Genomic DNA, 24,317 nt, shown 5'->3' with positions numbered 1-24,317 from the left:
AACTTGCAATATTTGAATGTATGGGTAAAACGTTATTGAAGGTTACCTTATTTTGTCATAGTTATGTTATCCTTGTAGTGTTAGTATTCAGTAACAAATTCACCCGGATTCACCACGAATGACTCAACTACAGTTATGTGCGTAACATGATCCTTGAAATTGTCAATTCAGTTAAAATAAACAAAATACTTCACATTGTTTCATAGTTTTGTCACTGGACATATGTACATAAGTAAAACATCTCAAAACAAAATACATTTTTACAGAGTAAAAGACGAATCTTTATTTTCCTATTACCAAAACACTGTAGGCCTATTACAGTGGCATATTCATTTTAAAAATGGTACACGGGTACTAGGTTCATGACAATGTACAATGTCTCAAACGTTTCTCAACCTACTATCCGGCAGCTTGACAGTGAGAATATACTGACCAAACATGCATGACAGGTACATGGCGTGATAATAATCTCCAAGACTAACAAACAGGACCTTGCTTGTCAGGTATCCACTTGCAAATTTAGACACCCTTTAACTGGTTGTTATATTTTCTTCTTCTTTAGAACAAACACCAGCTCATGCCAGTAACAAATAGGCTATATCCTTCATCTCATGTGTGGTTAGATAACAGCTTGCCAGATCTTAGTTCAAACTGCACATTGAAAGGAATCATTAGTTGCTTAGCACATCAAGAGGGAATTTGTCAACCTTTTTCCTGCTGATTGTGAGCCACATCAGCAGGTTCTGCAGGTAAGGCACCACTGTAGTGGACTGTTGTAATATTGTCTAGTGACAATAAGTGAGGAAGTGGAGAGCAGGTGCATCAATAATGGCATGGAAACCACTTAGGACACAGAGTAGTCAACAAAACTGAGGAAAAAAATTAAACACTTCACATACACAGATTTTGGCCTTTTTATAGGATAACAGACAAAATGTACTAAAGCAGAAGTAGGTAAGGAAAGTGTTTACAGCCTATTGACTAGGTAGTACTGAAAAACGGGAGACCAATCAACACTATAATTAAGATGGATAAGAATATACAATAAAAAATAAATATACTTATGGGAAACTGAACATTATAAACACATGTATTAACACTTTACAGTCCAGTAAAATGTATGAATGCGATGATGTGCAGAAGGGTGTATAAATGAACCTGCAGTTTGTACCTGCAGTCTGCAGGAGTGGAAACAAAATTGAAACTAAAGTAACTGATCAGAAACAAGGTTTCCCTCAAATGCTGCAGAGCACCATTTTCACTTTGCCTCTTGATAGTTCACACAGGGTTTGGGCCAAACCAGCTGATCAAAGATCCTAATGTTTGTTAAATGAATGCATCATATTCAATAAACTACTTATGAAGATTTAGAGGCCTTAACTCCCAATTAATGAATTTAATAAACAATGTATTTACTTATGAAACATATTCAAGGTACAGCACAAATTATTTATCTATATTATATGAAGAGCTGTGAATTTGGCAATACTGTACTCATTTCACCTGTAGAAGACATGCATTTGTGTTAATTGCGCAAAAAATAGAGAACTAAGCAAATTTCCTGAGGATTTGAGTTCCTAAACCTCTTAAAAACCCCTTTGTCAGTTTATAATTAAACAACAGTTAATAACCTTTGTTGATAAAACCAGTTGCCCTGCAGTGACTGCTGGTTTTAATTTGAATAGTTATTTGTAAACTGTGTTTGTCAAGGAGAATTCTAAGCATAAGGGGTAACATCTCTCTTTCTGCCATTGACAGTGTCTTAAGCATGTGAAAGAGATTTGTTTGCAAAATATTTGAAGTATAAAAATCAGGTCGTGAGCATGTGTCCAACTTAATTTGTCCACCAGAGGGATGCAGCATTCCTTGAAAGTATCCTCTTTACTCTTAACCAAACTGGAAAAAGAAGTTTCCAGGTGCGGAATCTGGAGAAGGGGGAAAATAAAAGATTGGTGATTAAATACATTCTTATTTTTTCGTTTACTAAGAAAGGAATACCATGCTCAGAACAGTATACATACTTTGATTGGATTCATAATTAAATCCTCCCCCTTGGCCACCAAAGAAGGCTCTGAAAATGTTGTTGGCATCAAAATCTGAGGTAAAAAGCAAAACAGCTCCTTTAAACATTATTTGAGATAAACCTTCTCACTTGCATGAAGAAACTTGAAAATACAAACAAACATTATTTTAGCATAGTCTTCCGATCATAGGACCAAAGGTCAAATGTACCATCATGATCTACCAACATGAAGCAAGTTTGTCCTTTGTCCATGGCCTAATAATCTGGGCCCAACAGTTTGTCCTTGACCCAAGAAACTTGAGTTTGCAACACTGACCTCCCCCTCCGCAGCCCTCATCTTCCAGGTCATGTCCACTGTCGTAGCGCATCTTCTTCTTGGGGTCAGAGAGCACTGTGAAGGCCTCACCCACCTCCTTGAACTTCTTCTCCTCTTCCTTCTGCACCTCAGGGGTAGCTGCACTGTGACGGTCTAAAAGGCAAAAGCATGGTTCATTCAAAAAACCTGCTTTACCTCTCTGTCTCAATTGTGTTTCTGTCTCATTCAAGTACATTGAATAATATATTCATATTTTGTGTGAATAATTATATATAATATATATATATATATATATATATATCATTTTTTATTATCAATATCTTCATTACCTGGGTGATGCATGAGGGCCCGTTTTCTGTAGGCCTTCTTGATTTCATCCTCAGTTGCCTGCTTACCCACCCCCAGCACCTTGTAGTAATCTTTCCGCTTGCTCTTCTTCAGCTCTAACTGAGCGGTCTTCAGTAGGTGCTTGTGTTCTAGAGAGATAAGGGGTGTGGAAGCAGGGTTGGAATTTGAGAAATTAGCAAACGCATATCAAGGACAATCTTTTTTTTTTTAAGGCAACAAGATAAAGTTGGGAAGCTGCCTCTGACTGCCTTTTGTAATTAGAAGATAGGAAGATCAAGGAGGCGGGTGAGGCCTTTACAGCGCTCTCCGACCACAAAAAGAACATGCACTATGACTATACACTGTGACAACAGACACGACCTGAAAGACAACCGCTGCAGTGTTGAAGCATTTGCAAGAAACTTGCCTGGGATTGCTAGGATTTTAATATCAAAAGAATGTTTCATGACTTGTCATCACCTTTAAATTCTTGGGCCACGAACTAAGAACAAACTTGCCTCATGTTGGTAGATCATGATGGTATATTTGGACTTTGGCCCTTTGGTCTGATGTCCAGGCTATTTACCTTTTGTCTTCTCTGTCTGGTAAACTTTTTCATAGTCCCGCACAGCTTCTTCATACTGTTCAGTGTCCATATAACTATGGAAAAACCACAGTTACTTGTCATGTACACCATTTAAAGGACTTGTCCGCCATCCTACGAGTAACTGGGGAAAGAAAAGTCCACGAATAGCAACACTGAAAATTCATTTCATTCACAAAGCTTTTCTAAAAAGCATCATGATTATGTGCATGGCTTACCACTGGGATCGTCTCAAATAGGCCTTTATATAAGTGTCATCCAGTTTTATTGCACTTGTGCAGTCTTCGATGGCTTGATCTGGATTCTTCAGCTGAGGAACAGCATAGACAGTTCAGTCAAGACACTCACGTATTATATTTGAGCATTCATTGATAACCATGACATGGAAATAGGTTCGACTTTGGCGGAGTGAATGATCTAAGAGAAGCTCTAAGGAGCAATAGAGATAATCCCCCTGATGGATAGAACATACAGACAGCAAGGGGGAGAAGCGGATGGTTGAGGGCGGCAGCAGCGCTGATCATAAAACAACCGGGGTGAGTGTGTGTGTATCCGCACTGCCTTTTAATGCCGTCTTATTGGACGTGGCCCAATGGGCTTGTGCTGACTAACACAGGTGTGGTGATGAGCAGATGACACGCCCTGTCCGAGTGCCATGCCTGAACTAGCTTCGCTCATGTGCCAAATGAGCACATAGAGCAGAGTGGGATAGAAGATAATTGAATTAGGTGGTTGCATTATCCAACCAAATCATCTCACAATACTGTCCCGGAACGAGCCATCCTTGCTTATCACTATCCCCATCTTTCGGTCTTCCTACTGGGCCTACAGCATATGAGGGATACCTAAATTAATAAAATAGCTGGATGCTTGGTTGCATCCTGATGACAACGCTGTAGTCACAGTCTCACCTTGGCTCCCACAGTGCCTCTGTTGCAGTAGAGCTTGGCATTGGTTTTGATGTTGTTGGGGTCTATTGTCAGGGCCTCTGTATAAAGCTTGTACGCTGCTTCGTAGCTGCACTCCTTAAAAGCTTTGTTGCCCTCTTCTTTCTTGGCTTTTAGAGCTTTGGCATTCTGTTGGGGTAGACACAACAACATAAACGAACGCACGTAATATTCACAACAATTAACTTCTTCAGACTTCATTTCATAAACTAGATAGACCTTATTCATGCCAGGAGAGTCTAATTATAACACGTTCAAAATGCTAGCTGACAGTGTACACTCACTCTGCAGGCGAGACGAGCTTTCTCGTGGTCTGGAGCCATACGAAGAGCCTGAACGAAAAACTGCACAGCTTTATCGATGCAGTCCTCGTAGTACAGACAAAGACCACGTACGTACAGTGCATCTCCATTGGTGGAGTCCATTCGCAAGATATCACTTGGAAAGAAAACAGCATTAAGGAAACCTTTATTAGTAATTTTTACAAAAATGACATTATGGTTCATATACATCATGGTTGATAGTAATGGATTTCATTAAGGCAGCAAATTAATTCACATCCAAAGTGATATATACAGATCTCAGAAATCTTTGTATGGGAAGTTTTTCCACAACAATACTTTATATAAAGCAGTGTTTGTGAAATGTAGTACCTGGCCACAGACTGGGCTTCAGGGTAGCGGCCTAGAAGAGCCAGGCACTCTGCTTTGAGAATTTTGAAGCGATGACAAGCAGGGGCCAAAACCAGGGCCCTGTCCATACAATATACCACCTGCAGCATGGGAAGACAAGACGTTAGGCAAACAACCACCATGAGACAAGGAGAGAAAAAAAATCAGCAGCCCTGATTGGAGGAGAGCATGAAGCATCATCATTCTCATTGGTTGGATTGTATGTCAGTTGTAACATACCTTTCTAAAATCCCTCTTTTCAAATCCAAAGTCAGCCATCCGCTCATACTCCAGGACTGAAGATGCGTTCTTATGCTGAAAAGCACAGCGAGGATTAACTTTTTTAGGGAGCTTGTTTCTTGTAAGACGTACACACTATAACTTTTCAGACCATCTACAATTGAGATCTTTCAATCAGTCAAATCAGTTGATTACTAGCCAAAGGACTATGCCAAACTAAAACAGGTGATCTTATTCCCCCAATGTCGAACTGAAGCTACTTGGCTATACCTCCTGACGCGCCTGGCCGTTGCTGGGCTCGAGTTCCAAAACCTTCTGAAAGCAGCGGCTGGCTGCCATGGCGTTTCCGAGTGACAGGTGGCACTTCCCCTCTCGCAGGTGGCCCTATGGTAAGATGAGTCAACACATTAATACAACAAGTCTATAAAGGACAACATGCTTCAACTATTACAGGGTTCAATTGTCAATCATAACATTGGAACAGTAAAGACAACCTCTACATGACCAATTTCCTTTCTTGCGATGGCACAATGGCTGAACTCTGACCTTCATGAAGCAGTCATCAAGACGCACTGCCTGCTGCGAGTCCTCTAGAGCTTCTCGAAAACGGCACAACATCATGAGGGTGGCTGCCCTGTTTCCATAGTAACTTGCATTCTTGGGACATGCATCTGTGAAGGGCACAAAATGGTTCATTTCTCAACTAGGACAGTAATGCTGGCAGGCACCAGTCTTGAAATATCCCTACACACACTAAAACAAGCACGTTTTTAAAAGGACAGTCTTGCTTTTGTCAAGGTCTAATAGTATTTGGACCCTTTTGATACATCAAATCTGGGTAGAATAACAGAACAAAAAAAAGTCATTGCTGTACCTACACTGCAATGATCCCATTTGAGAGTTGGAAAATATTCCAAAAGAAGTCATACTTATGAGTCATGGGGCAAAGAAAAACAGCATATCTGAGGACCAGACTTGCCACTTGTGACCATTCCTTATGTTGAGTGTCATCAAGAATACTCTGTTACTCACCGATGGCCTTGGTGTAGTAGTTGAATGCCTCAGAGTAATCCTTCTTGACATAGAACGCATTTCCTTGTTCCTTGAAGCCTTCTGCTTCACTGGGGAGGGTAAAGGGTATAGAACAACTAGGTATGAGTGTGTGTATTCTATATGACAGGGATAGGCCTTCAAGGAGAGTAGACAAGACAGTCATTTGTGATCATAAGTTTCGTTTTGAGCGGCCACAGCGTCGCTTTATTTACGAGGCAATTTTCCTTTTGATCCACTTTGTGTAATCCAAATCATGGACATGTCCACCCCGGTCCAGGGGGATGCAAAATACAACTTAATCAGATGTAGTCTGAAACATGCTGATACAATCAGCTACTGTAGTAAGCTAACGTTAGACTGGTTATGAACTTTGCTGTGCCATCTAGCTAGAACTGTAGTGGTTACAGCACCGGCTAACTCCTAGCGAGCACTAGCTAGTTGGTTAGCTTCACCAGCGGTAGCTTGCTGTTGCAAACAAATACTAGTTACATTGTCAATCAGATGGACACTTTATTACGCTTCTGACTTAATAAATGTTAAAGGTTTTGATGATAAATCAGCAATCTACGCTACTGTTCTGTATTGTCGTGTCTGTAGTAGCTAGTTAGATTACAGTACAGTTTCTAAACACGATAAGGTCGAAACAGTTATGGAAGGTTCTCGACTTGAGCTTGATTGTGTCATGCGTCTCACTCAACTTACTGCCGGCTGCCGGTGTTTACCCCTTCAATTCACCTTCATAAAGTTCGGCCTAATTCAGGAAGTTTGCAAATGACAGCAATAGCTAGTCAACTAACGGATATGTCATGGTAATATTACCGTAGTTGCCCTTCTAAATCTTACATCTAGAGGAGGCTTCGGAAAATAGCTTAGTAATCTTGGAAAGGTTCGTCAGCTAGCTAGAGCTAGCTAGTTCTAAGTACAATACAGTTGGTTGGCTTGCTGGAAAAGGTTCTTTCGTTTAGCTAGCAAGCCATCCATTTAACTCATCACCCTTAAATCTACCATCTACTCTTTCTTGTCTATTCAGACAAGTAATTTCATCCTAAAGCTTCAATTATTTAACCAACTATCCACCTACTTGCCAGACTAGCCATGCGGATGGCTAGGCAGTATTGTGGAGCTTGCTGGTGTATTTAGCATAGCTAGCAATTCAATTGTATGTTTGCTAGCACTAGCTAGCTTGGTTGTACTACTAGCAGGACAGTTTGGTACTACTGGTAGCTAGGCCTTAATAGAAAAAATAGGTCAGTAGGCCACCTTAGAATCGTAAGCAGACTTTAGACAATCATATTAAATAATTACGTATACTCAGCAACTTTGATCAAATACAACATATTTACCGCTCCATATCCTCTTCGTTCAGCATTTCTACCTCAGTTTCCATAGGCATGTCGATGTCAACAGCTGCCATTTTCCCCGCAGAAGAAGGAGGGAACGCAATTTCCTGGGTGATCAACTTCATTGGCGTAGGACGTCCTTAATGTTCCATCAATTCAACAAAGAATGCTGCAAGTAGGCCTACTGAAAGACATCAGGGACTGATAACTCATTGTTTTTGATGGCACCATACCATTAATATACCCAACATTTTTTACATTTCAGTTTTTGGTCAGAATAGCTTAAGTTAAGAAAACTATCTATATAATGGCATCTTATAAACTTAGTTTTATTTAAAGTGGTTCATACTCCCCTCTAAGGACCAGTAATGAGACTATCAAATCAATTGCAATGGGATTGTTCCTTTTCATTGTCTGAACTACATCTAATTGTCCTGGTGTGCCACACACAGTGGATAATGGGAGTTTTCTATGGGCATATGACTCCTCCACATGTGCTCTTGGTGGGCTAACACCAGCAACAAATGCCTACGTATCCTCTTCAGCATATCATATTCTATTCTCAGAGTAAAACATAACTCATAGACTCAAGACATAGCAGCAAATATTTTATTAGATTCTTGGAAAGTAAAAACTGTGACATCCATTCTTGTATTCCTTCACATATCCATTTGGTCTCGGTTCCGCAATTCTGAAAAAGGAATGGCAAAGGAGATTGAAAAGTTAAAAATGCCTTGCCACTTTAAATCTGACAATATTTTCTTCACACTACCATCTCTGGAAAAAAAAAGATTTTAAATGAAGTAATACCTTCCTGCACTCTTTTGATTTCTTGACGACACTGCTCCAATTCTTGTTGAAGGATGAGGCAATTGGCACACACTACAGGACAATTGAAATTAAAAACCTATTCAAACACCAATACTAATGTGCTGTGTAGTTTTGAAAAAAGTATCACAAAAGAGGCATTATGAAAAGATTAAACACTGAATTAAGTAAGCACATTTAACTTGAGAGCCTTACCATCTGGGTGAGACATTTGGTTTGAGACTGATGGAACAGCACCCCTGGTGGTCGGAGCTAAACAAGAGACAAGTGCTAAGTAAATTAATATTTGCTGCAACAAAAAACTAATAATAAACAAATAATATGTAATAATATCTATAAAGAGCAATAGTTTAAACAATTGGTCTCTGTGTATTATATATATATTTTTTTTTCAAGTACATTTTGTAAAAGATGCCTTCACCTTTAACCATGCAGTTTTGCACATCAACAAAACAAGGATCTCACCTGCTTGGTAAATCGCCTTGGTGGGTTGCTTTGAAGTGAATGTACCAGATAAGTGTTTGACACCTAGTTTAGACAACATGGATACAACTGTTAAACACAGACAGAGACAGTCAATTAACCATGTTATCAATTAAAACAAAGAACCAGTTTGAACAACATTCAGTTTAGGGTTTTAGGTTATTATTAGCTCTACAAATGTCATTTGTCCTCCGATGAGAAAGGACCCATTGTAATGTGTGCAGCTCTTCACCAGGGTTCTGTTTCTTTGGTACAACTGCAAGGCTAGATGCAGGTCTCTTCAGGATTCTAGCTCCCCTTGCAGGCTCATTGGTGCACATCTGAGCTCCACGGCTTGTGGATTGGCCGAGAATTTCTGCATCTATGAGGAAACAAGACATTTCTCTTTCCATGTATCTTCCTATTGATACTAGGTCACAAAAGCAGTTCTACAAAACACACAGTACCACAATTGCTGCTAAGATGAAAAGTTAGGTTTAATATAATAGCCTTACCATCTGGGGAGTTCGCTGGCTGGGTTGAGACTAATGGGACAGCACCCTTGGAAGGGGGGACTAAAGTAGAGACAGAGCCAAGTCAATTCATATTCGCATCAGACACACAGCACAACACACAGTACCTGCATTCCATCGCTGAAAACAAAAATAATCCTACTTCTGTGTCTGTACCATCTCCAAAGGCAAATTTCACAACACCAATTATTTTAAAAACATTTATCCTATCTACAAGACTAATATTTACAATTTTTTTTCCTCTTTGCCAATGGAAAGGCCTCACTGCTGGTCAACAGATGCTTCTGGCCTTGGTTGTGTGTTTGTACGGTCTTCGATTTTGACCTCAGGGCACCTGTGGGAAGGATTTGCAAGTGGAATTACACACATTAGAACACATAACATGATATGAACAAAGGCAAATCAGTAAGAGGGAAATAATACAAGTGTGCTACCGTGTACAGAGCCATTTACAAAACAAATGAGCATACCTGCAATGCCACTCGGCTTGTCATTGGAGGACACTGCGCTGGCCCTTTCTGGGAGGGGTATTGGAAGGGGCAAAGACCTTTGAATGCCTGACTGTAAGCTACAGTTTGGACGTTTCCTCAAGCCAATGGAAGGCAGCTTGGATTCTATAGAAAGATTTTAGTGTAAGATAACATGCAGTATTGTTGTATATCATAGAACCAACGGATTTCAATCGTTGCCTACCTGGAATTGCAGTATGTACACCTATGGCTGAAATTGAACCCTAAAAGATAAAATACATGATATATATTAATAAATATAATACACACAATCTTAAAATATCTCACTAGAAATGTATTTTAGTTTAATAACAAGAGGGCCAATGTACAAAAAGCTGTGATCGAACGATTCCGAAAACACATGGTAGAAACTAATTTCAACAACAATTTTACGTGCACAGAAAAAGCAATTAAATTGAAGTAAAAAAACCTTGAGGCTAAATGTTGTTGTCAAGTCTTCCTCCCTTAGTTCCCCATTCATACCTCCTGTGAGACAGCAGCTGTAGCATTTCTCGAAGCTATGGCCCGAGTGATCCTTCTCGCATCTGGTAGAGCAAAGACTGGTAGCTCTGAGGTACCTGATGTGGATGACTTTGTTTTTGGCAGGCTAGCCAAAGATGGAAGCTGGGATGCAGGTCTAGTAGGGGGTTTCAATGACCTGACATTGGTGGGGGCTCCGGGTTTAAATAACATCTTCCGATCACTGATTATGTTGGATTCGGTAGGTAATTGTGTAGTCGGTTTAAGTAGTACATCACTAAAGCGCTTTTGCTGTTCACGTGAGGTTTTACCTTCTTCCCATTCAAATTTTAATTGGGCTACTCTGGAATTAGGCATAGGTGTAGAAGTGATCAGTGAGCTGGAATTTCCTAGTTCTAGAGTGCCATCCAAGCTGAACGTGGCTTTGTTGGTTTCCGTTTCCACACTCTGATTACACAGACTGTCAGAGATGTCTTTCCAGGACTGATCTGGCATGGCATGTATATTCTGCTCACCGTTATCAACATCGGCAGTAAATATCTCAACAGGCAGTGACGGTGGAGTAATGCTCAGGGGAAGCATAAGGTTCTTCTCTGCCTTGCCGTAAGCTTCTGCCTTTGTGCCAGTCAGCGGCAATGGAATTTGAGCTTCATCTGCAGTTTTTGGAAAGTCAACCATCTTCACATTATCCTCTGCCTCAGTGCCTGTACAACTGACTGTGTCTTCCGTCGTTTTGGTTCTCATATCAAGCTTTGGAAACATTGGATCTTCAAATGTCTTGTTTTGAGAACTACCCATCTTGACACTTTCTGCTGACTCTGAAAATGTGTCTTGGAGTTTCATTAAAGATTGAACGTCAGCCGCTTGAGTATCAAAGGTGTTGTTCCTGGCGCTAATAATTTTGATGCTAGCCTCTGCCCCTGTTGTAGAAAGTATTGTCATTGAAGGTTTGGCATCTACAGCCATGTTCTGGTGGCTAATTGTTTGACCATTAGTCTCTGTGGTCATGCCACTGAATTGCTTGGAAATGTTGGTTTCAAAAGTGTTGTTCTGGTGGGTAGCTGTTACCCCATCTGTATCATCCACTGTGGTTGCAACACTAAATTCCTCTGGAGGACAAGCTTTAAATGTGTTCAAGGGCTTTTCTATCTCCGTAGTGGCAACATTAAGGTTTGATGTGTGAGCTTCAAACGTGTTGTTCAAAGGGTGGACAGTTTCCAGGAAAGTGGTTGTACTATTTAGTGGAGGATGTAAAGTATTGCTGAAGGAGCTCACAGTCTTGATGTTGGTCTGTGGTAACTCTGTGGTAGTTGAGTCATGTTTGGGAATGGTCATCGTTGAGTTTGACCCAATTTGGAGATCCTCCGTTGATTCCCCACAAAGGTTAAATGTGCCCTGATTAATTTTGCTGTCACACTCTGCATCAGTCATTGGGAGCGGCGTTTCAGACATCTCTACAGTCTGATTCTGTATTGCACACTTCAGTGAATGTTTCATTTCTGGTTTATCCTCAAATGTAGATATATTGTGAGTGCCATCGAGACTCACTCTTGAAGAGCTTGAGCTATTGAGGGACATGGTTTGCGTTAAATTGCCCTCTACAGCTATAGGTTTGTCAACATCTGCCTTACTGACCATCTCTTCCTCTAATCGCATGGATACAGGAGTTTTGGGAGGAGAGCTGAAATCATTAATTGTGCTGTTTACAGTTGCATCCCCGACACTGATGTCAGTAGTGGCAGAGAAAGGAAAAGCCTTTTTTTTTCACCGAGGGTGGCAGAATATGAAGCAGTTCACCTCTTGCTTCAGTGGGGATTTCTGGGACAACAAGTTGACTTGCCTCACTGCCTATGCTTTTGTTTGACAGAACTTGGGGCTCACCCATCACATCTGCACAAAGCTCAAGGGAGTTTGTTGTATTGTCAAACTTTGCAGCAGATGTTGAAGGAGAGGATGGCTCTGTCCATGAAGCAGACCGGATCACCTCTACAGTCAGATTTTGCGCTTCACTCTGCGGTGAATAGCTCACACCATCGGTTGCTCCAAAATCTTCATTTAGAGTTTTAGGTTTAAAACTGGCAGAATTAACTGTACAATTTACAGATGCATCCAATAAAGTGATGTTTTCATCGACGATCATAGAGGTGGTCCATAGAGTGGCCAAGTAATTAGAAAGACTTTTTGTATTAACAGCATCTGACAGGGCCTTCACTTCAGGTGGTACAATATAGCCTGGTCTAACCCTACCACTTGCTTCAGTTGAGACCTTGGGAGCAACGGTATAAGAGGTGGCCCTAGAAGTAGGAATATTTTCATTACAGTCATTCTCCACCCGTACTTTAGGACCAGAGGTCCTTAAGTTGGCAGCTTCCTCAGTTGGTTGATTGGCCATAGACCTCTCTGAACTGCTATCAGACAAGATAGGCAAGTTTTTCTGGTATTTCAAGATTTGTAATTTATCTGCAGGCAAAGATTTGGTACAATGTGACTCCTTGACATTAGTAGTATCTTTCAAGGCCCTTTTCTGCAGACCAGAGCCATGGCTAAGATTCTGTGCTTTCTGACTCAGAGAGTTGTCTGTGAATCCCTGGAAAACATTCAGATTCTCCTTTTCCGTGGTCTGTAAGAGAAAGAAATTGAGTACCACTGTAAATATTAAATAAATTAAAATGTTGCTTCCATCAGTCCTCGCATGAATGGAAACGCATGCTTAATGCTATCATCTCACGAGCCAACTACTGAATAGGTAATGTAACAGAAGGTTAAGAGGAAGATACACAATAAAATACATAAAACACATTACAGTAATATAGCCGAAACATTTAAGTGTTTATCACACCCTTAGTCAAGTTAGTTAACTATATACTGTACAACAATATAACATAAACTATCGTTGACCTCTGCATCAGATTAAGAGAGGGATAGCGGGTATAGACTATTTGACTGCAGGTCAAGAGGCCGTTAAATTCAAATCCACAACTGTACAGTACTGTATGGCTGTGGACAAAAGCGTCGACGAAATTATCTATCTTTTAGCTAGCAATAGCCTACCTTATGACACAATACGTTACTGTATTCGCTTGGCTAACAATAGCAAAAGTTTGAATTTAACTTATATCTAACAAATTATTGTCACACTGTCATTGATAATGACTGCTATTCTAGACTGAAGCAAAACTTATCAGTACAATTAAATTATTACAGTATAGAGCCAATTGCTCCATGGTAAAATTGTAATATTAGCTTACCATTATTTGGGTTTCCAGTGGTAGTCAGCAACAGTACAGTCCTACTAGTGCTAGCACTAGCTTGCAACAGTACTGTTCGCTAGCTATGTATTTGCTAAAAGAAACTGCGTCAACGTAGCTAACCACAGCGATTTAAGTGTAAACAATCTTCTACTGTGTAGCTGTAGCTGTTACTGCTGAAACTCACCCAAGATTCTTGATGAAAAGTGAGCCAGAAAGTATATTTGTGGTAGTTTCAGTTGTTTAAAATGACAAATAAGTGAACACCCACAACAGGAATCCAATGCCCGCTGCGAGTTTCGAAAAATTTCAGTTCTTTACTGGATAGGACTATTCCCACCAATAGGGAAATAGAATAAGCTGACGTAAAACTGTAACCAATGGGATTGTAATTTTGGTTCTCACAGCAGACCAACCCGCTGGCGTCTGCGACAACGTAGCACGTTCACAAATAATGACTTTGCTAAAATTTAACAATAACGATTGGAAAGTGAATATAGCTTAGCAACAGTAACGTAGGTTAAAATAAGGTTGTCCCGTTAAAATGTTTTCTTTTTGTCTTAACTAGGCTGGTCTTTGAAAATGTGTAAAATCTAAGTAGCACAGGAAACAATAAAAAAACAAAAATCATTTTTCTTTATAAGGTCATATACAACTATAACAGTACATAGACATTATCGAGACCAATAATACTGTACAGTATTGCAATGGATGGACAATTAGGCTACCCATGAGATTCACCATTTGACATTTAAATACAACTTCAAAACACATAATATTGCTTAGGCTTTAAAAGTTCTGCACAGCAAAAGGAGATCAGGTTACAGAGGGGGTGATAGCAGCTTAAAAATACATTATTTTTTATTGTTTTGTGAAAACACTCAGATTTGTGAGCCAGCCAACATGATACTCGGGCTCTATATTGCACATTTTGGACCAAAGCCAGCCATGTGTCAGTGAACTGTGGGTCTCTTTTTTTCTACCGCGGCTGATTGTATAGAGATATCATGTGCAGACAGAAAGACAGAGAGAGAGAGAGAGAGAGAGAGAGAGAGAGAGAGAGAGAGAGAGAGAGAGAGAGAGAGAGAGAGAAAGAGAGACAGAGTTATGGAAAGGGCAGAAGCTAGTGGGAAAACCTTTGCTCATCTTTCTGCTAGAACTTTATTTTCTGAGATGCTAACCATCAAAACTAACTATCAAAAAACATTATAAGCCTCATTCTAACACAATCTTTAACCAGTGTTGCTACCCTAAATCCGTTTTTGCAATTTAACAAAGACATACTGTCAGTTTATTAATTGTGCCCCAAAAAATAAACATCTCTCTGTATCAGCGTATTGTGCCATTTCAGTGTTAGCCTAGCGCATATCTCATTATGAATTTTCTTCTGTGTTCCCTGACCAGTCATATGTAGGTCTGTAGTCTTCTCAAGCTTATATGTTTTTCAAGCTACAGCCAGACTACAACCAGTCATAAGGGAATGGCCTTAAGATATTAACACAGCTCTCTGGATTATTAAAAGAACAAACATTAAAAAACACAAGTAAAATTGTCTTTAAGTATTGTTTGGACTAATACTGGAAAGGGAAACCTGAAGTTATACTCCCAGAGCACAACAATGTCAATACTCTACAGTAAAGAAACTATTGGCAACTGACCCACCAACATACAAAACATAAATATACACATTTCTTAACACAATCTAAGAATTTATCATAATAAAATCATCATAGCTTCCAAAAGCATCTAGATCCAAAAGCATCTAGAGAATGAGTCAATAGTCTTTGGAGAGCGTGTATTAGACGGGTGATACTGTGGGGCAGGGTCGGACTGGTCGTCGGGAGAGTCGGGAGATTTCCCGAACGGCCGGTCAAACGGCCGTGGCATAATGCAACAAAATAAATATATAATAATGCTAATACACGGTCGTGGGCTGGTCTGCGTTTCAAAGTCCCGGCCGTTTTTCAGTCTCAGTCCAGACCTGTTGTGGGGGATTGACCCCGGCCATATTTTATTATTCTCACAAGGGTATTCATTCACACAAGAGATTCTTTAAGTGACCTGAGCCTGTGATACTTCGCATGCTGGTATGCGGCCCTCACTGCATAGTTTTTCTTAAGTAGCCGCTTAGCTTGGCCATCAGGATCAACCAGGTTATTTCAGTCTGGTTTAACATGAGTTAAATCAGTCTGGGAAAAACAATGCTGTTGTAGCAAGCTAAGTTAAGCTAATATGGTGAGAAGATAATAGGTGCATGCATGGCTCTCAGTGGCCCTGGGGCGGGCCTGAAGAGTGCGGGGCTGAGCAGAGGGGTCTGGATGATGGTGGAGGGGCTTGGTGAGGGCCGGAGGGTTAGGGGGCTGGAGGCCATGGTGCACAAGGTGGCTGGGTTCAGATGACTGGCCAGGAAGCTTGCTGGCAGGGTCTTGGGCAGCTGTTTCTGCAGAGCTAGTTTGGTCTGGAAAGGAAAATAAATACAATAGGACTCTTCAGTTATGAGGTTTGATTCTTGTTTTCTGTAGCAGTGCTGTAAAAAAATCCTCCCTTGTTAGCTAAATACTGACTGACTGATTGGCCCATGTCTATGGCATAAAAAGAACACTAACACAACTGCATCAATGTATTAACTACTGATAAATCAAATTACATTCAGTAGCTTGCTTATTTTCCGTATCAAGTCCAATACAACTAACAGTAATATACAGTTTTTTTCTGATTCTGGTATATGTTTTCTGAGCTAACTACAACATTACCTTCAGATAGAAATAACATGTAAATCCCCATTGTAGAGTGTAAACCGAGTGTGAATTTCTGGCAACCTCACAGACTGGCCTAAAATATCCCTGACAAGAATGTGTCTAGGGCCTGAGACAATGCCTCTCTAGCCCAACAGCTGAACAAATACAAACTGATTTGTGTTTCTGTGTTATTGTGTGTGTGTCTGTGATAAGGTGTACATGTACATGTGTCTGTGTGCGTTATGTTTCCTATATATGTGCAGACAACAGACCTCCTCTCCAAATGTATCATTTATTAATTAATTATATCAATTATATTGTTTAATTGATTTAATATCGTATTGCCATGAAATACGATATATTTTGGGGGCAAATTGATATTTTGATCAAACACTGAGAGATTGTAAATTAATCGAGGACCAGGAATACAGACAATCACTTTCATGGCTGCAAACCTGAGCCTACATCTGTCCACCCAGTCCCCTGCCCTCACCTGAGGGGAGAAAATGTTGGGTAGACAGTGGTTGGCCAATTTCCCCATGGCGGGTGTAACCGCCCCAAATGGAAAACTCCATCTCAAAGTCTGTAGAGAGGGGAGAAAATGGTGGGATGGAAGTAAGAGTAAGAGCTCTAGCTAGATTTGGGAACATCTAATGTACACGACTGGGGTGAGGACGTACGACGAGGCAGGAGGGGTAGTTTGTTAGTTTACGTGTGTTAGGAATGGACACTCACCGCTAAAACAGGGTTAGGTTGGCTCTTGGTGTACGGACTGAACTTTGGCTTGGAAGGCTTTCCAGCCAAACGGTCCTTGTGCCTTCTGCTGCTCATGTGCTGAAGGAAGTGAAACAACGTTAATATGCAAACATTCTTAGCTCTCTAGCATTAACATTCTCATGCTAGTTTGACATTTGATAAGAGTAAATCCACAGCTCATAGAATGCCCCCCAAAAAAGTACAAATACAATACATTTGTCTGGAAAAGCATGAATTTAACAGTGTGAAAATGTCTTCTGCAGTTCGCATCACAGTAGGTCCCTTCTATTATGTGTATTCACATCTTGCCCAGTTTGAGGCTGCAATCAGGAGAGTAGAATCGAAGGACAACCATTTATTTCCTCACAAGCATTCCTTCCACAGAACCATCTCTTGCCCACCTGTTTAAGTTGTGTCTCAGAGTTGACTGACACTTCGCAGACCTTGCAGTGAAATGGCTGGTTGACCATGCCCATGCGGTTACTGCTCATTAACTGCTTGGTTTTGATGGGCACCCGGGGCAATGACATCACCTGGCCCCTGCGTCGTACTTGTCCGCCAGCCTGCCCCTCCAACATCTGCTTGTGTTTGGAACCTCGTTTACCCAACAGACACACCAAACAGAGAACATTAGCATGCTAAAACTGTCATAGTGCTTGTGAATACCCCACTGGAGAATAACAATCAATACGTTCATCATAAAGGAGTCATGGTGACAAATCGCAATATAGACTACCACTATAGTGAGCTTCCAGCTGGGACTTGGAGTTCACAGTGACTTTACACATAGGACAGTGGAGATGCTGCTTTTCCTTGGATTCTTCTTCTCCTAGTTTGGGGAAGTCTCCCTGGCCCGTGAGGGGATCCGGCTGGTCCATGTTAACAGCTGGATCGGTGGCAGGGCCAGGAGCTTCCGTGGTCCCTCTGTTAGGCGTCAGCTCAAACAGCTGCAAGGCTGGGGAGACGTGAGCGGGGAGCGGCAATGATGTGTGAGGCGGGGACTTGGTGGTGGACGTGGGTGTTAGCCGGGTCCCCTGGGTGACCTGTAGCTCAAGCTGTGCAGGTTTGGGAATGGACTGGAGGCCTAATGGGAGAAGACATTATAAACGTGACCTTAGATACATACTGTACACAGTGTTATACAAACTATTATTTGTGGGCAGCAACACCACAGTTCTAGGAATACATGCTTTGTCTTTCATAACAACAAACAGAAATAGCAAAATATTTTTTGAAGACATCTGATTTTGTTAATTCCTTGTTACTACCAAGATTATCTCATGATTACCCCTGCCTTCATCACAATAAATCTGTGTTACTGACAGGTCCATACTGGCCCCTGACAGCCACAGAAAGTCGATTGGATCACACTTGTAAGAGCCTGGGCAAATTAAATACACTCAGAGCAGCACACAATCAATCCAGCACTGCACTGTTTATCTCATTCAATAATGTCGCTATCTCAGTGTCTCAGTGTCTTTTGTTTTTTGTCGATTTTTCGTTTTTTGTCTGTTTCTTTCTCTACCTGTTCTTGTTGATTTTCTCTCCCTCTGTCTCTCTGTTTGATCGCCCCCTTTCTTGCTCACCTCTCTCTCTCACTCTCCCTCTTTCCATCTCTCTCTGTCACCATCAATCAACTGCCATGGCAACTCTGGGTGTAACAAGTATATCATTATGTTGTTAAATGGAAATTGACAGGTGATGAACGAAAGAGGAATACAATCGATATGAGAAAAATGCGAGGCAAGACAGCGACCAGAGATGAGGATTTTAAGACGAGGAAACAGATAGAAATATATATATTATTCCTGTATGCAGAGAGCAAATAGGATACAAAAGCCATCGTTGCTCATAAAGATAGCACACCAACTAGAAATAGTACAGATATAGTACTACATCCCACACATAAAAGTCAGTAAAATCACCAGTTGCACAAAGTGAAAACTGTTACCTCATTATATTCTTTGTTGAGTACTAATACCTGGTTGTGATCAATTATCTTATATAATAGTCAACACTAATTGAAGATAATTGGCCAGGTGAAAGACAGTTTTCAAGTACTTTCAACTATCCCATTACCAGTAATTACTTTGAGGTAGGATTAAAGTCAAACATGTACAAAAGAAAATAAAAAAAGATAAATGTGATTCAAAATGGAGAGGTGTGATACCTTCTGGCTCTGTGAGACTGGTATCCAGCAGTGCTGGTATAGTTTCCATCCCTCCTGTTTTCCCTCTCTCTCTTTCTCTGTCCCTCTCTTTCTCCCTTCCGGCCGTGGAGCCTTGGCCCCTCTGTCGATTCCTCTGAACGTCCATGGCCTTCAATTTGCGAGCGTGCTTGTGACCCTTGTAGTGGGCCTCAGCCTGGTTCTGGTCATGAGAGAGAAAAGAACACGGATCCCATTTTTAGAGCAGTGGTAGTTTACAACTGGAGTGCTGTGCAGGGTGTGTCGGTCTCCAAACCCATAATCAAGACTCAAAGTCGCCATTATGAATTGATTGTTTAAAGCAGATGCATTTTTGTCAAATGCACTGATCCCAGTTACTGATCCCAGCTTATGTCATATCACACAATGGCCGAGTGACCCTAATGATATAATTCCAGTTGCTGCAAATGGTTTCTGCCTTGCTTTCTCATGGCTCCATAGCGTTCTGGAAAATAATGAGATATTGACTTAGAAGGGGATAATCATACAATCAGGAACACAGTTGCACAGACAGACCAACACGCATCAGTCCATATTCAGAGGTTACCAAATCTCATCTGATAATTTTGGCAAATTCTCCTCTGATGATGTGTGTTGTTGTTGTGTAGTGGCCTCCACCCATTTGTTGTTGACCACAATGCCTGCAATGCACCTTCTGAATGTAAAATTCCAGTTGCACCTAATCAGGTCGAGCTCAAAATTCTAAAAGAGCTTCAAATCCCAATTATTATCCCAAAAGACCAACGTGACCAAATGTCCCAGACATATCTCTTTTTTTTCATAATAAACCAGAGGATGCAGAAAAGACAGCCTTTGAACTAAAATAGAACTGAAGCCAAACATTCACAGACAAACTACATTCAAGTGTTGAGACACCTAACACACACAGTAGCTCCATACCTTCAACATTCCAACTTTGCTTGTTATATCAAAGTTTAAATACACTTCAGTATGTAAATGTACCAACTTCACGCAGAAAAAACATGAACATACATTTAAACAAAGAGGCAACCATATGCATAGACGGTATGCCTTCAAACTATGGACCGACAGTACCTCTTTGACAAAACATATCCCCACTTGAGTGAAGCACAAAAAAGACTAGACATTAGTCAAAAGCTAAGACAAAGTATGTGGGGTGCAAGTGTAGGCTTCTTTGCACTAGCTTGTGAAAGGAGGAACATCTGCCTTTCCATAGCAAATCAATGCATGGTGCAACACAAAACAAGAGATGGTGGGATTGGTTAGTTGAATATGATATAAAGATAGATATAAAGTAACAAAATAGATGTAGTCTTGGCAAATAAGTTGACAATTTTAACAGAACAAAAATTATGAGACACAATCTTTACAGTATTTGCCTTTGCCATATGCATCGTTTTTTGTTGTTGTTTTTTTTACATTGCCTTAAACCCAGTGTCAAAAAATCTCAAAAGGTTACAACAGTGTGTCAAAGTGTGTGTTCCAGAGGGCTGGGAACATGGACCCCTAAGGGGCTACGTTGAATGTCAGCAAGCAATAACCATTCAGCGTGACCAACCAGCCTTCTAAACTGAATCTGGCCCTTCATCCCCATCCACATAACATCATACTATTTAGTATGTCAAAATAGTATGAACACTATAAACATTGAATATGTTTCACGGCACAGTGTGAATGTTACGAGTAGTGGGAACAAATTCCTGTGTCTGGATCACATACTGAAATGGCGGCACTTTACATTAACTACGGGTCTAACCCTCACCACCTGGGAGTGGCGCCCCCTAGTGGGGCCTGTACATGCCTGCGATCCACGCTTCCACTTCCAGGGTCACTCAGAAGCTTTCGACCCGGCTGCAAACACACGGAGAGGAAGGAGAGCACGTTAGCAAAACCTCTCCAGGCAAAGCAAAGTTGACCTTTACAAGTGTGGCCAACTATGAAAAGTGTCAAATTGCTATTGAACACTTCTAGTTAGTGAGTCAGGTGGCTGAGCGGTTAGGGATTCGGGCTAGTAATCTGAAGGTTGCCAGTTCGGCCGTGCCAAATTACGTTGTGTCCTTGGGCAAGACACTTCACCCTACTTGACTCAGGGGAATGTCCCTGTACTTACTGTAAGTCGCTCTGGATAAGAGCGTCAGCTAAATGACTAAATGTAAATGTAGTTGGGGAAAAGAAGAATTAGATTGGAGGTCTGATTGCAGATCATCAGTAAGATTTTTATGGGGGGAGAGAGACAGAACAATAAACAAAGAGAGCGAGAAAGATAAAGAATAGGGAAAGAGTACAGTATATTTAATGTCCTTGGCCCACACTAAGTCTCATTCTAATTCTGTCCATTTATTCTTCACTATATACAAACAAATATCTACCAAAAATTCCAAAAGATTCTAACACAGACACATTTTTGTACATGCACGAATCATCCTGGAAAGTGTTGGCAGAATGTAGAATGTCTAGAAAATAGTTTGGATTCAGGAATTCCCTGCATGGATCTGAAAACCTCTGGCAAGTCTGTCACAAATGGTAAAGATTATACAACAATTAAACATTACACAGTTCTTAGATAATGTAGCCTCTAACATCAGTCAATTCTTTAATCCCTTGGTGATCAGAACAGTGGCAAAAATCTAATGAGCTCTTATAAATGGAGCAGGCAGCAGATGCAGTGATAATCCCCTTGGTATGCTTGGGCTTCTGTGTGAGTGTTGTGCAGTGTGTATATGAGTGTGGGGGAAAGCATGGGTGTTTGTTAGAGCCTGAAAAGAGCAGTCACCAACACTGTCTTGGTATACTGCTGGTGCTTGCTGATAAGTGGACTGACTCGCTCATTCTTAGAATCCATGGAGACTCCAATAATGACACACAAACACACATACACATACACACACTTTCAAATGACAAAAACAAGCAAATCTCCAGACATACATTACAAAAGTTTAATCACATAATACTCATACATATATACAGACACACGCATCTACTCATACACAGCGTTAAATGTAGCAGATGTAACAACTTTGGTTAGATTGTTGAGGAGCTAGGAGGAGCTGACTTACAGTGGAGTTAAAGCGCAGGTGACAGATGTTGCAAGAGATGATTTGTTTCTTCTTGGGCTGGGCCACACCAAATGTGTGGTTGATGACTGCCTTCTGGACTGGGTCCATCTGTCATGGGTGGAGATGGAGGTTAGGTTGGCCAACTATTAAGTCATACTATTCAGTCATCTTCCGAGTGCAGTCTGTTTGTTGTTTCCTCCCCCTGAGTAAAACTCCTGAAAGGTATTTACCATAAAATATCACTGTGGCACTGTTCCTGCAGAAATACATTAATTAACAGTGTAAGATATGTCATAGCTTAAAAATTCTGTAAGAACAGATGACTACAAACTTTCTTCTACTGCTTGTGACTACAAACTTTCAATTACATCCACGGAAGCATCTGGTACATTTAGCACTGATGTTTCTTACAACCGCTTGTCAAGATTTAAGGCTCACTCTGGGTCTTGGGTTCTCATTCTAACAGTATTTGTGTATTTGTTTGTGAGAATATATGAGGTGAATGTGAGGGTGTGAACTTTGTGCTTGCATTCTGTGTTTGGAGAATCTCACCGTGTTGAAGTTGGGGAACAGGCTGAGGGGGGTGGAGCCATTGACCCGTAAAGGCAGGAAGTGCTTCAGGTCTAGCTGCGGCTGTAGGGGCCGTCCTGGAAGGGATAGGGAAGCCAGGAGGGGGTTGGCCTGAGATATGGTACCTGTGAGGACAGATAGTGTTAACCCATTATGGCAATATATTCCAAAAGATATAAACTGTAGGGGGTTAAATATTGCCCAAACAACCAAAACAAAATTCCCCTATAGTTTAAAGGAAGATTGGAAACTAAACAGTCTATTAGCATGAATCAAATAATGCCAATACAAATAGAATTCCAGTTATTTGACTCGGTTAAATCAGAGCAAGAATGGTCAAAGTAAGGTTAAAATTAAAAACACATTTAATAACATTGCAAATGAATTAAATCAATTACAAGGCAAACATACAAAATAAAGGTTAACTCTTACCTACACTACCATGATTATTGTAAACCAGAGATAGAAAGCAATAGGTGAGCAAGGAGTAGGACAGAAGGACAAGGGAGAACTGAGGAGAAGGTCTCAAGAGATGAAGAATCCACTGAACAAAGCATTACAATTGCCTTTAGCATATGAGAAGTGGGGGTAGGTTTGACACCCAGCCTTACAAAATGATACACCTGTAGCTCGACTGAAGAGGCCAACAACAGTGGACAAATCAGTAATTTACAAGGAATAGGGTTTTTGAAAAACCATGGAAACCTGGCTGACTGACATAGAACTTCTTGGAACAGGTTTTAGAATGCCATAACTATGACTGTAATTGCAAGCCCATACAGAAGCTTGTCTAAAACTGAACCAAGCCAATTCCCTCTCCCCTGGAGACTACAAAAGTAGTGAAGTGTTCCATTATAAAAACCTAACCTATTGTTCAACAGGTCACTTGCATTTCTATACTTCCAGAGGTGAGTCAGTAGGGATGGAAGAAACGAGAACAAGGACAGTTATGAAATAGCTAATTACATTCCCCTTGATCTTGACTGAAGTGAATGGGACATTGATTGGACCCTATGAGACATTAAACCCAACACACATTAATAGCACTTGGGGAATCATTAAATAGACTTGTCCTTCACCTTTGCGTGTGTTTTTAAAATATTCTGACTGTTCATCAGATAGAATGGCAGAGAGTTACAGAGACAGTAAAGGAGTAAAGGAGAGAGGGAATGTGTGTGTGTTTATAGCAGAGATGGGAAGGACTAAAGTACTAATACTTTGTTACTGTACTTATGTAGATTTTTCAGATATCAATATTCTACATCAGTATTTAAAAGTGACGAAGAAGTTGAAAGAAGTTGAAAAAAATTTGGGGAAAAGTTTAATATTTTAAGGCTAAAAAAAGATTTCATATGAAAAGGGAAGAATGTATGAACAATTACTTTTAATGACTTTGGAAGAAAAAAAAAGAATTGTACAGAAACAGAA

General features: G+C 40.6%; 3 protein-coding genes across 8 annotated transcripts in view; all 3 read right to left on the bottom strand.

Moving 5' to 3' along the window:
* Nucleotides 1–257: 257 nt before the first annotated feature.
* LOC146259622 (dnaJ homolog subfamily C member 7-like) lies at nt 258–7,656 on the bottom strand. The gene is made up of 14 exons (XM_084669983.1): nt 7,525–7,656; nt 6,161–6,249; nt 5,675–5,799; nt 5,399–5,512; nt 5,129–5,203; nt 4,871–4,989; nt 4,502–4,655; nt 4,182–4,346; nt 3,489–3,580; nt 3,253–3,326; nt 2,669–2,815; nt 2,340–2,492; nt 2,022–2,096; nt 258–1,925 (listed from the first exon to the last, which is right to left on the bottom strand). Exons 1-14 carry the CDS (start codon nt 7,644–7,646, stop codon nt 1,888–1,890), a joined length of 1,542 nt encoding a protein of 513 aa, XP_084526109.1. The 5' UTR covers nt 7,647–7,656; the 3' UTR covers nt 258–1,887.
* Nucleotides 7,657–8,116: 460 nt separating this feature from the next.
* Nucleotides 8,117–13,946, bottom strand: LOC146259621 (uncharacterized). Of its 3 annotated transcripts, none has more exons than XM_084669981.1 (11): nt 13,582–13,946; nt 10,337–12,953; nt 10,038–10,077; nt 9,815–9,958; nt 9,574–9,678; nt 9,327–9,386; nt 9,065–9,193; nt 8,815–8,901; nt 8,545–8,601; nt 8,332–8,403; nt 8,117–8,212 (listed from the first exon to the last, which is right to left on the bottom strand). In XM_084669981.1, the coding sequence occupies exons 2-11, from the start codon at nt 11,987–11,989 to the stop codon at nt 8,181–8,183; spliced, it is 2,379 nt and encodes a 792-aa protein (XP_084526107.1). In that variant the 5' UTR covers nt 11,990–12,953; nt 13,582–13,946; the 3' UTR covers nt 8,117–8,180. The 3 variants fall into 3 exon arrangements, with proteins under 3 accessions (XP_084526107.1, XP_084526106.1, XP_084526108.1); XM_084669980.1 differs by having other exon boundaries at nt 13,769–13,946; XM_084669982.1 differs by having other exon boundaries at nt 8,815–8,877; nt 13,769–13,945.
* Nucleotides 13,947–14,196: 250 nt separating this feature from the next.
* The window catches only part of LOC146259620 (zinc finger protein 385C-like), a 39,147-nt gene continuing 29,026 nt past the window's right edge, over nt 14,197–24,317 (bottom strand). For 3 of the 4 annotated variants that reach the window (XM_084670718.1, XM_084670720.1, XM_084670719.1), the window contains 8 exons: nt 22,872–23,014; nt 22,320–22,427; nt 19,246–19,444; nt 17,812–18,159; nt 17,477–17,670; nt 17,055–17,153; nt 16,813–16,902; nt 14,197–16,039 (listed from right to left, as the gene is read on the bottom strand). In XM_084670718.1, coding sequence (XP_084526844.1) covers nt 15,809–16,039; nt 16,813–16,902; nt 17,055–17,153; nt 17,477–17,670; nt 17,812–18,159; nt 19,246–19,444; nt 22,320–22,427; nt 22,872–23,014 — 1,412 coding nt within the window. In that variant the 3' untranslated portion in view covers nt 14,197–15,808. The remainder of the gene's footprint in view (nt 16,040–16,812; nt 16,903–17,054; nt 17,154–17,476; nt 17,671–17,811; nt 18,160–19,245; nt 19,445–22,319; nt 22,428–22,871; nt 23,015–24,317) is intronic. The other variant, XM_084670721.1, reaches the window with a different exon arrangement.

Source organism: Hypomesus nipponensis, chromosome 13 (genome assembly GCF_054491055.1).
Source record: "Hypomesus nipponensis isolate SF chromosome 13, ASM5449105v1, whole genome shotgun sequence".
NCBI lineage: Eukaryota > Metazoa > Chordata > Actinopteri > Osmeriformes > Osmeridae > Hypomesus > Hypomesus nipponensis.
Note: the sequence above shows the minus strand (reverse complement) of the source record. Positions and strands in the feature narration are given on the sequence as shown.

Excerpts from the sequence above, each read along its gene's own strand:
- LOC146259622 (XM_084669983.1), bottom strand. The coding sequence starts at position 7,646 with ATGAAGTTGATCACCCAGGAAATTGCGTTCCCTCCTTCTTCTGCGGGG. Across the intron at positions 5,513-5,674 it reads TTGATGACTGCTTCATGAAG|GGCCACCTGCGAGAGGGGAA; the intron begins GTCAGAGTTCAG and ends ATCTTACCATAG. Across the intron at positions 2,493-2,668 it reads GGCCCTCATGCATCACCCAG|ACCGTCACAGTGCAGCTACC; the intron begins GTAATGAAGATA and ends TTTGCCTTTTAG.
- LOC146259621 (XM_084669981.1), bottom strand. The coding sequence starts at position 11,989 with ATGCGATTAGAGGAAGAGATGGTCAGTAAGGCAGATGTTGACAAACCT. Across the intron at positions 10,078-10,336 it reads CAGCTGCTGTCTCACAGGAG|GGTTCAATTTCAGCCATAGG; the intron begins GTATGAATGGGG and ends TTTATCTTTTAG. Across the intron at positions 9,679-9,814 it reads CAAGCCGAGTGGCATTGCAG|GTGCCCTGAGGTCAAAATCG; the intron begins GTATGCTCATTT and ends TCCTTCCCACAG.